This window comes from Manacus vitellinus, unplaced genomic scaffold (assembly GCF_001715985.3).
Source record: "Manacus vitellinus isolate BGI_N305 unplaced genomic scaffold, ASM171598v3 scaffold_4_pilon, whole genome shotgun sequence".
NCBI lineage: Eukaryota > Metazoa > Chordata > Aves > Passeriformes > Pipridae > Manacus > Manacus vitellinus.
The window spans coordinates 44408107-44420460 of NW_021940604.1; the positions used below are offsets into that span (position 1 = coordinate 44408107).

The 12354-nt window shown below is 36.1% G+C and overlaps 1 protein-coding gene across 3 annotated transcripts in view; it reads right to left on the reverse strand.

Moving 5' to 3' along the window:
* Nucleotides 1-221: 221 nt before the first annotated feature.
* MLIP (muscular LMNA interacting protein) overlaps nucleotides 222-12354 on the reverse strand; it is a 105399-nt gene continuing 93266 nt past the window's right edge. For 2 of the 3 annotated variants that reach the window (XM_018077986.2, XM_018077985.2), the window contains 3 exons: nucleotides 9981-10037; nucleotides 2586-2620; nucleotides 222-509 (listed from right to left, as the gene is read on the reverse strand). In XM_018077986.2, coding sequence (XP_017933475.1) covers nucleotides 2594-2620; nucleotides 9981-10037 — 84 coding nt within the window. In that variant the 3' untranslated portion in view covers nucleotides 222-509; nucleotides 2586-2593. The remainder of the gene's footprint in view (nucleotides 510-2585; nucleotides 2621-9980; nucleotides 10038-12354) is intronic. The other variant, XM_018077989.1, reaches the window with a different exon arrangement.

The following is a 12354-nucleotide window of genomic DNA, read 5'->3' on the forward strand; positions in this document are numbered from 1 at the left end:
TGCTGGCACAAACGTGAATAGTCCCTGGACTACTTCACAAAACCCAAGTGCCTGTGCGGTGTCAAAATGTGACCAAGGTTAAGCAAGCAGGAGCATTCCTTCCCTGGCAATGCTGGCATTTGTTCTCAGCTATTTGAAACACATGGAGGTAAATTTACAGGAGTAATAACAAGAATCACAAAAAACTCTTTGCAACAAAAATACAGCTTTATTTAATTTCAACATTTATATTATTTCTAAATAAAATATGCTCTGTTATATTGGGTATCTCTTAAAACAATAAGCAGTTCAAGAAATGGGATATTCAAGTGTGTAGCTCTGGGGTTAATTATGCTATTATATAAGATTATCTCTTGAAAGAATATTTGATTGTTATTACTGCTTTACAATTATCATACTGGAAGCAATTTTTTTTAATGGTGCTTTAAATAACATTTGTGGTGTAGATTCCTTCTCAGTAAAGAAACAGGCCTCAAAATGCAGTTTCAGCTCTTGATCCTAATTTGGGGCTGCAAAAGAAGAGTTTTTGCATGAATCCAAAAGGTCAAACATAAAAATTAGTAAGATGTGTAACACGCATTGAGGTCACCTAGTTTTTCTCATTTATACAACCTGACGATCTAGTTAACAAGAGGAACTCATAGTTTCACAGAAAAAAAAAAAAAACTAAAGATATATTCAGCCACCTTATTTGTGCTATAGCTGTGGGAGCAGATGAGAGCTGCAGACCAGATCTACCTTGTGAGATGCTTGCCTGTCTTTGCAGCAGCCGGAGGCAAACTGCTTTTAAGACTTAAAATTTCACAGAGCTGCAACTGTTCAAATCCAAACTAAATCTCTCTCCCTGAAATTTAGGCACATTTCTCTTTCTCCTACTCACAGGAAAGATGGAGAAGTGACTAATATCCCTTTATAATAGTCCATTATGAAGAGACACAAACTGCTGTGCCTCTACTCTGTCCTTATTTCAATTCATCAGTGCGAGGACATGACACACCCCATGCAACTGATTTTTCACTAATACTGAACAGACATGGGTAATTGCCTCTATCATATTATAAGTACTCTCTCCAATATCTCCCTGGAATGGCATTTTTTGTAAGACCATCACCTCTTCCACTATATTTAGTTTGTCCTCCCCTATAATCCTCAGGTTCTCACCCGCAGTAACATCATCATGTCTTTTCTGTCTACACTCTTCATATTTTTTTGTATTTGTCTTTAATGAATTTTACCATATTTATTTCAAGCCCTTCTTGTTAGTGACATTTTTTTAATTAAAATCCTGCCTTCCAAGCTGCTTGCAAGGCCTCCCAAATGGGCATTAGCTGCAAATTCGGTAATCCTACTGTCCATGTGATTGAGCAAGTAACTAATCACAAGGTTTTAAAGTGAAGACATATAGTTTTATATAGAAGACAGCATTCTGGAAAGCTGTGAGATGTTCTCCCTCTTTGGCAGCAATTCTCAGAGTCCAGCTTTCCAATCAGTTATGTATCTACTTTATGTGAATTTAATTTAGCCCATATCTGCTTTGCTTGCTTATGAATGTCGTGTGGGACTGTGTATAAAACACATCCCTGTATCTGCTTTGCTGTCACAGAAGGAAATGAGATCAACTTGATAGGATGTGTTTCTGACATGTCCGGGTACAAGTAATCTTATCTCCTTACCACTCTCTAGATGGCTACAAATGTATTGTTTAATACTTTGTTCTAGTGTCTTGGAAATGCTGTTAGAACTGATTTTTCTGTAGTTCTTAAGATTTTTCTTTCCTCTTTTGTTTAGATAGGACATGGTGTTTGCCTTTCTCCAGTTTTCTGGGAACTTACTCATCCTGCTAATCACTAGTGTTTGAGAAATTGCTTTGATTAAGTATTTTAAGGGTAAGTTTCATTAGGCTGTACCATCCTGAATACTCCAATTCACCCCAGCATTCCTTCAGGTGTTATTTTCCATTTCTCTCCATGATCCTAATCTCAAATTCTTAATAATAATTGAAATAAACTTTTAGTTATAATTACTTTTTTTTTTTTTGTGAAGACTGAAACAAGTAAAAAAAAAAAACAAAAAAAAAAGGCATTGAACCTTTCAGCCTTTCCAGTATCACCTGTTTGGTGACCTCCTTTGTTAAGTACTATACTATATCTGCTTTCAAGTATAGCACATTATTTGTAATATGGTATTGTTTAACTCTAGTAAACCATTCATTTTAATGACACTATGTGATTATGTGCTCAAATATTTTTAAAAAACCCCATCTTATTTCCCTGACATAACTTTACTATCCAATTCCAGACTATACCTCAATCTCTTCCAACTTTTTGATTGTATACCACTTAAAATTAATCCAATTATGACTTTATTCTGTCATGTTAAGAATTGGAATTATTCTGCATTGGTAATTATTCCTAGAAAATCCTTCATCAAACATAGCCATCTTATTATCCAAACACTAAATTGTGTAGCTAAAGCAGCCTACCATCTTTTTAATCGAAGCCATAAAAATTTGTTAAAGTGACACCAAAGTAGTTACATATTCAAATTGTTACTGTAATCAAGTTAGAAAAAAAAGTCATACTCACTATCAGAGCTAAACAGAACCTCTTTCTTTGGAAACCTATAGAAAAATGAAAATAAAAGGTGAAAACAAAGTGGAGAGGAGAATAAAAACTGCAGTATGTTAAGCAGGCACAGTTGTAAAAACCAGCAGACAACTTCATACAGTAAGTACTTTCTCTTTTTTTAAAGCACTGGTTTGCTGCACTGTTAATTTATAACTGTGCTTACTGAACCAGGGAATGATGTTTCATGCATTGACATGTTTGAGGAAGTCTACTGCACACAGCAGATTTCAACAGACAAGCATCACCTTGACTAAATGCACATCAGAGGACATTTCAGACTCATGCTTTTTTAAACCTCATGCTGGGAGGACAGAGTATGTGGCCACCCTTGCATTCACATCACTTAGGAGTTATTTTCCTCCAGCTTTGTAAGGATTTTGCCACAGGCACCTAGAATCTCAAACTGAGGAGCAGGGTACCTTACAGAGTGGACGAATAACTGGCTGGGACACTGGTCTAAAAAGATAGCGGTTCAAAATCTCTGTTCCAGGTGGTGTTTCAGAAGATGCCAGGGTGACATCTCCATCAAGGTCCTGAAGATCCTATATGTCCAGGAAGTCTGTGAATGTTCCTAACTTGGATGGGTGGGAGGGACTGATATGCCAAAGGTATGATTCACATTCCGAAGGACTTTTCCAGACTGGAGGAACGAGCGAGCAGGAGATTTGTGAAGAAAGGCAAACACAAAATCCTGCATCTGGCAGGGGACAAGGATATGGGGACAAGGAGGGGTGGAGGAAGTGAATAACCCATGCAATGTTATAGGTCAGTGACTGGCTAAGTAGCAGCTCTGCCAAGAAGGACATGAGGTCTAGTCAACACCAAACTGAATGTGTTTCAGTTCACCCTTGTGGTGAAGGATAACTTCATACACAGTTGCATTAATTAGAGCACGGCCAGCAGGTTGAGAGAAGTTATTCCCCTCTGCTGGGCACTAGTGAGGCTGCATCTGGAACATAGTTTCCATTTTTGAGCCTTCCCAATAAAAAAGAGTTGTCAAGCAAGCAGAGGAAATCAAATGGAGGACTATCAGGATGGTTGCAAGTCTTCCTTGATTTCTGGGAAAGACATGTGACAGATGAGGGGTGGCAACAGCGCTTGTTTAATCTAATGAATAGGCTAAGGGGTATCCATTTTCCCTCTCCAGCTATTTAAGCAGGGTTTATAGGTGGTTCAGATTTGCACAGTGAAAGAAAATGAGGCAACAAGGGGAGAAATTTTAACTAGCCATAAGGAAAAATATTTTTAAGAGTAAGAATGGTCAAATACTATAACTAATTTTTGTCTGAGTCTGTGATTCTCATTACCTATGCATTACTTAGGTATTGAATATTAAAAAAGCCTCCTTCAACATACAACTACCTATTCAGGGCAAGCTCTTTCCCTCTAAAACTATTATACAGTACTCCTGCCACTATTTGAAGGGGACCAAATACAACAGCTGTTTCTTAAAGCCAAGTAGAATTATATTAAAATAGCAGTTTAAACAACATACTGACATTTCAAACTTTCTCTTTTTCACTCTTATATTACTACTCTTTCAGATTTTTTAATGTAAACTTACCATAAAAGTAATATATTTACAGTAATTCTTTTTATAGTCATCACGTTGGAAATAAAATCCTATAAATGCATAAAATGCTTTTTCATTGTTAATGTACGGTGATCTATGCCCTTTCATGTTAGTAGCCTATAACTGAAAGTTTTTATTTAAAACAAGAAGATATCATTGAAGGAGGCCAAAAGTATTGCCCAACTACCTGTTGCAAGTATAAACTTCCTGCTGTACATAAAAAGTATTAAAAAATAAAGGTTAAAGCATTGTTAAATTATAAAGTAAATAGAAAGTATGTCTGCTGATATTTAAAGGTTTTATTTGAGAATTTAGAAATGTGCATTGTTTGGACCTACCTTTCTATTTATAAATATCAGAAGGCTACAGCTTACTGTTCCCTTTCAGTGGCCCATCCATTTTGGAGGTTAAAGAATTTGTTACAGCTGACACCTGACACCTTATTCCTTTAGCAAAAGTAGTTATTCCTACTTTTAATGCTCATTTGCAGGGTCATTAAATTTTTAGCCAAATGAACAGTTATAATGGAGAGAGTCTAAGTTTGCAGCCCTTGGCTTGGTCAAAATAAACTAAGGATAGTGAAACCATCACTCCAAAGAAGAGGCTGGCAGTAATGCTCTGCCATACTAGTGTATACCAGCTCTCCACTGGTTGGGGAACAAGGCTGCAAACTTAGGCAAGACTGAAAGCAAAAAGTGAACAGTACATCCACAATGTGACAGGTGGACATGTTCCAAGGAAAGCCCAAGGAGCAAGGCAGACTTTTGCCCCAATAAGTCTGCATGCTGGGAAGGACATCTCTCAGCACCAAATGGAAAAAGAAGGGGCTTGAACAAAGTTGACATTTGAGTGGGAGTGCTTCCAGTACAGTTCCCTCTACTTTCATTAGGTATCTGCCACATCCCTGTTCTTTCTTTGACAGAGAATCTTCTTTACAAGTTGAGAAGGTATTGAATGGTATGCAAGAGCTGGATCATTACAGACTAATCCAGGATACAATGAGATTTTTTCAACTGGAAGAACATCAGTCTGCTGTGATAATGTCACTGGTGTTGGAACTTTTGTTTAATGTAAAGCAAAACGCCTTACATAAATTCTTTAGTACAAGGACATTTTCAAAAAGTGGGTGCATTTTCCTCTTATATGTAGAATCTATCAATGATTAATACTATTGTTGACTTCAGACTAGGAACACTCCTTAAGTAAATAAAGATTAAGAGCAACTTAGAACTTTGGACCTTATTGACATTTTTACAGAACTTCAAATTTCAAGAACTTTTGCTACTTTGCACAAAAGACAGTTAGTGAAACCCTGTCACCACTGAAGTCAATGAAATCATCTTTTTCTCAGGTGGTCGTTTTATGAATGTTGGCCTTACAGACTCTATTAAGATCTTAAGTAAATATTGCAGATCTTTCATGCATAACAAACAGATAAAACAGAGTAACAACTTCAGCAAAAGATTACATGGACCTAAAGTATTTGTTTCATAGACTTGGGATTTTGCAAGTCATAGAGGAATAAGGGTAATGAGGACATACTTTTAGTGCCTGCATGCAATGCCTTTTTGAGACTATACATGTACATATGCCCCATGTTCTCTCTAGAGATTGACTCAGTACAATTCTGGGAATGATTATAACATCATTCACACATCATAACCTGTGTAAACACTAGCTTTACTTGAAAGGAAAACAGTAGGTATCAAAAATTAGTGGCATATCTCTTGATTAGGTTTCCAAGGAGTATCCTTCAAATCTCCTCCATTTAAAATCAACTGGTTGTAAAGGAGGATTTCACAAGGAGAATATCCCATATTTATTTTCCTGCTTTCACAGAGAAGTGATAGATCTTACTTGGTACATGCTCTTACAGAATGAGGCTAAAATTACATGAAGAATAGAATGCTATTCTTCTGAATACAACTTTTTTTTTTTTTTAATTTTCAGTGAATACTTTTCTTTGAGGAAAACAATACAAATTACTACATAGAAATTAGGAGCACCTTCTCTTCTTTCCCTCCCTCACTCCTTCCTAAAGGTCAAGGAGGTGATTATGTTTCACAGAGCATCTGCCCATCCATTTGTTTTTTGAATTGCAGAAATCACACTAACTTTTTCACTCTGAGGGAGGAACATTACAGGAGAAGTATAAACCTATATAGATGAAGAGGGCAAAGACTATATGACAGTGATCTAAGGTTCTTATTATAGAAGTAAGAATAATATTTGACTTATAACTGGACAGGATTTTTCCTAATCAGTTCATCATCCAAAAAAGATTCACCAATAAAAAACACATTTTAAATTAGGTGGAGACTTCTGGGTTATGTAAACTCTTAAAGTGTAAATTCAGTATAAACTGTTCCTAGAGTCAAGATAGGTTCCTAAATAGAAAGGAACAATGCAGGTGCCTGAAAGGTGTTGTGATTTTAAATATCATCAACCAAGACGTACCTTGCCTTTTTTTTAATGCACTGGAAAGGGAAAGCATCATAACATCCAATTCTGAAGACACAACCACATAAAACAGAAAAGGGTGAAAATTGTTTGTTCTTCAAAGACAGTTCAATAACAACATATCTCCAAGAAGCCACCACCTTCAGGACAGCTAAGAAGACTGCCCCAAATATCTTGAGCTGATCCTGGTTCTGTGTTGCTCTTCTGTCTGTCTCCAAGATAGTATAAATGTGGATCTCTTTCTGGGTATCAGTGCTGCATACTTCTGTTTCCAGCAATAGATCTCGAGGGAAACAGATGCCTTTGTTCAGTCCTTCTTAACTGAGAATGAGAAAAGGGCGTCATCTCTAGATGCGTTTGTGTCTTCTCTGCCACCCACTAAACATACAAAGACATTGCTCAACTCCCACATGGCCAGCATGGTGTGCCCTGGTCACCTCCTCTGATAAAAATGAGATTAAAAATTGGGGGGAAAAATTAGATCTCATGCCCTGTACAAGTACTTTGAATAGTTCATTGGAGAATATTTTCTTTGACTTGTCATAGAGAAAACATTAAATGTGTCATCTCTTGATGTTACGTCCTTGTGGTGAGTCTGCCACAATTCTTCCTGATGTATCTGCATGGACTAGAGTTCATCTGCATAGTCATAGTTACAAAATACGTGTCCTCTGATGTGCATTTAGTGACAGGCCCCAGGGAACCAGAATAACTCATCTTGCTCAGCTGTACAAAATGGTATCTTACACTTTTTTTTCGACTTTAAAACTAATTATCTGCCTCTAGCTAACATTAAGTGGTGAATGACTGTCATCCAATAAGACGTTAATCAAAGGAAATACAAAGCGTACTGATAGCAGCACTTATAAATCTTCTTTCCAGTTGATTTTCTTTGGTCCTTATAAATGCAACTACAATTTTATCAGATATCTTTATTCTAGACGTCAAGGCACAAATGCTGCAATGGTTGTAATAAATTTAAGCTTTTTAATAAATTAAACTTCTGTTCCACGTGTTTGTTTAAATATAAGGGATTTTTTAGAAGACAGTACTATGTATTTTACCTGTCTTGGAACAGACCAAGTTGGCCTCTAATCAAAGGAATTTAGCACTTTGGTTCTCACTGCTAAATCAGAACATACCACAAACTCTTTTCGAGAATATCTCACTCACGGTAGTCTGACTTTATAACGTAAGTGTGAGATGCTTCACTTACTGAACTGATCTTAATAATGCCTCAGCTAAATTATGTCTTGTCCCTTAAAGAATGCTCTTTGAAAGGATCCATCTTTCCATTAGATCTGCAAAATTCTCCCTTGATGTGTAAAGTGTAAAGAAGAAGGATGAGAGACAAGAATTCAGCTGCTTGTTTCCCTTCCAAATCTTATTTTCAAATACAAGAAAATCATCTGCATCATCAGAGGCTGCAAATATACATATACACATGCATACATACACATACACATTTATACAAATACACATATATACATATATGTGTATATATACACAGATTTTAGAGTTCCTGATGTGGTGCAAATCTACTTAATCTCAACAACAAATTTATCCTCAGAACTATACAATCTCTCTCACCACTCTCTAATGAAATACCTTAACTTCAATAATATTTCAGAAACTTTGCAGATGAGATGGAAAAAAATATCTGAGAAGATCTGCAAGGTATTTGTGGTCTAACTTCACTTTGTGAGGGCACTTTGGGTCTTTTTTTGAATAATTCCACAGCAGACACTGCTTTTGAGAGAATCAAGAAGCGGTTCCCGGGAGGCAGAGGAAACGGGATTGATGATGTAGAAACAAGCAGAAATGTCAAAGGCAAGGAAAGAAGGAGGAGGCTAGAAGGCTGTGATGAAGATTCAAACAAAAAGAGATATGAAATAGCTCTAAGCCTCTGACACCCTGCACAGAGAGGCCAGGGATGCACATGAGAATAAGAGGCTACATTCATGCTTATATATTCCTGGTGCAGATCCACCCAACAAGTGAAATATCAACTTTTTTTTTTTTTACTCTTTTTTTACCATTTTTTTTCCAGTGGAAACTGAAATAAACTGTGTGAATATATTGATATGTTGTCAACAAACTCGGAATTCAGGAAAATCCTCTCTTTCCAACATGTGAAGGCCTTGACCCCAAAACTCTCCCAATATTTTTCAAAATAACAAGAAAGTTGATCCTTTGGCAGAAATTATTGGCAAACATCCATTTCATTTATTTAAATTATCGTGTTTCTGCTTTTAACAAAACTAGAATCAAATTCTAAAATAATAAATTACAAATAAACTGAGTTACAAAGATTTAATTATCATTCCTATCTGTATTGTTAAACTCATCAAAAAACTAGTGAAATAATTGTGAACATGCACCTTGTAAAAGAGGTCTCAGCAGTAAAAAATTCATCCTTTGCCATAAACGTACTCTATTATTGGTAGTAAGTTATGCCTTCAAATGTGAATTTCAAAAATAATATTGAAAATGTCCGTTAATTAAAGATGTTCTATTACATTCCAAAGTCAGAGTAAAGAGTATGATAGTTAATTACATCATGTTTATTTCAACACCGAGGCTATAAATCAGCTTCATGTTCATGACCTTGCTGGTAAAAAGGACTTGCCTGCGCCAGCAGAACCTTTTTAATTTTTATATACTCTGTCTCAAGAGAAAATTGATAATGACTAGTAAATTGTGTCTGCTCTCACTGAATTAATTATCTAGGGTGGTAACCGCTATGGACCTAGAGTTAAGATATATAAAAGCAGTAGGGAATTGGCCCCTGAACTTAGACTTCAAGAAAATTTGTGTCCTTCTTCAAAGTCAAATAAAACTGACACTGAATTTTGATACTGGGCAAACTTGAATTACATTTTATGTTTTCTTGACTGTCTTTTATGTAATTCTCAATAGCTAATTAATTATAAGTGCTTCTGGTAGCTGTTGTAGTATCTGGTATCTAAAAGAGAAGTTATATCAATGATTGAAAATTGTGGAAAGTGTTATTTAAACAGGACTAATTGCATAATTTAACAACTCCCACTTGCTTACTTCCCAACAGCACGTATCAGGAACCTCAAGTGTAAATGTTAGTGTTATCCAAAATTCACATACTCAACACAGGCTGCAAAACAACTCTGCTTCTGTTCTTCGTTAATCATTAAGAACAATTAATGTTTATCTAGTCCCTGCACTGGAAAAAAGCAGGTTTGAAAGCTCAGCACATTTTTGTTGATCAACTCCATACAAGCTACATATGTAAATGATAAAACTAGCATGCAAATGCTTAAACGCATTAAATGTCAACTGATTACCTCCTTAGAGCTGAGTGTCTCATTTTCTGGAATAGGCATCATGGGATGACTGGGCTTCTGAGAAAAGATGTCACAAGTTGGAGAGAATATAAGGTTAAAAAAAAAAAAAAGAAACCCACAATCAGTTTAATTTCTATATAAAATATCGCTAAAATTTAATAATTAAAGCCCAAACCCTCAGACATATGGAGGATAGCAAGGCAAAGAGATTTCATTTGTGTTCAGCATACTCTCTGTTGTTACTCCTTGTCTGTATGAAAATCTATTTAAAAGTATGGCCTTTTTTTTTTATATTATATTCCCATAATTAAAGGAGTGGGGAAGGGATAAATCCCTTTTGAATTTCAAGGAGGCATTTCGAGTAAAAATCACAGCATGGGCACCTGTGTTATGATACATTTAGTACAAGATAATGCACATAAAGTTATTGAAAACTGCAATCATATTTCTGTCACATCGAATATCTTCTTAAATCTCCTCCAAAAGAGCTTTCCTCAACTCAAAATTTCACAGACGTAAATCATAAAAATGTTTAACTAAAAAATGCTGTGTAACAGTAATTAGTATGTGCAGAAAGGAGTCTTAGATCTCAGTAACTTTCCGGTGTTTTGAACATTATATGTCTTGCTATGACTAATGAAGTTTGATGGATGTGACTCAAGTGAAGAACCATACCAATTTCAAGGAGATTTTAATTAGAATGCAGGTAAATAGGTTATCTGGAGCTTATAAAGGCAATGTCAAGATCACAAGCTTGTGACATTTTCCTATACAGTGATACAGAGACATTCTCTTTAAAGCAAAGATTGTTGAAAGTGTTGGGATTTGAGTATTTTAGAATTCTATACAAACAAGACAGGATGAAGCCCGCTATTTTCAAATTACCAAAGGCATTAATTTGTTTTGGCATTTAGATCAAATAGTAAATAAACAAACATGTTGCTTAAAAGTATTGCCCTTCTAAGAAAATTGATTTTGACACTGCTTTTTGAGAAGCAAAATGGATCTGCTGAACTGGCCCAGCACACAAAGAAAGATACTGAAGTGGAATGTACTCTAATTTTCTGAAATTACATTATGGATCTGCTATGTATTGCTCTCTCCCTTTGTGAATTTGCCCTGATTCCTTTTCAGGGAAGAAAGAATCAATTCTAGCAACAACAGCAGCTTTGAACCACTTAACTTTTATTATTGTTGTTGTTGTTATTGTTATTATTATTATTATTATTTCCCAAAACAAAAAGACAAGTTAATAACTTTAGGCAACAATTTTATTTATTTATTCAATAAAGTTCTACAAAGAAATAATTTTAGGCAAAAGAAGTGTAAGGAATGGGTAAGGAGTCTAGACCCTCTCAGTGGTAACATCCCTCCCTCTGCTGCTCACCTGGCTTCCAGTGTCAGCCAGGCAGCCACCAAAGCATTCCCCAGACCTCACACCACCCGAGTGCTGCAGCACACACAGGAAGTGTTTGATGGTCTTCATGGGAGACAGAAGTACCATTTCCAAATCCAGCACCCTGTGACTACCAAGGGTGGGCAGTCCTTGATGACACAGAGATACAAAGTTCTAGCAACACCTGCGGTATCTTGGCAAGTGTATTTCATTGGAACAAACCCAAGAGTTGAGTTACCCTTTGCCTCATCAGAATATGGCATCTCTATATTCCAGGAAAATCAAGAAGGGTCAACCAAAAGACAAGAAAAGTACTGATCATATCCTGTTCTGATGTGCAGCTAAGCCTTCTGAGAAGAATGGTCCACTGCTTGCAAGAAAGAAAAGTTCTGCAGTCAGGTAGTGATCTGAGACAGCAGCAGCTCTTTTTCACAAATTGCAGACAGCCAAACAATGAAAAATGCACTTCTATTGTGTTATGTCATCCTGGCCTTTCTTGCTGGTATTCATTGCCTACCCCGTTAACCTGAAATGCCCCTCTCAGTCATGATTCTGCCTTACCATGCTCCTTGAGTATAAGGTCTCAAGTCCCTCCTTAGACCTGAGAAAAGTAATTTTTGTCCAAGAAATACATTTGCTTCCTTTATTTTGATAGCGTCCTCTTTTCAAACTAAAGAGCCAATATGAATGACAGTCTCCACAGAGAGGAAAAACAATCTATATTTTCTGGACAGACACCGTTAACATTGATTACTTTGGAGAAGATTAATTGAAACAAGACAAGGAATTCACTGATTAAAAATGAAGAAAAAAGTTAGTACATGCTTAAGACTTGGAAAAAAAACTAACAGTGTACAGTTCTCTCTGTTTTCAAAAGGCTTCTCTGACATAAAACCCTTGAAGTTGTCATAAAAGAGTATATACATTCTACAGTCAGATGTGTCTAGTCTTAATGAAGTCACATATGGCTCATTTATA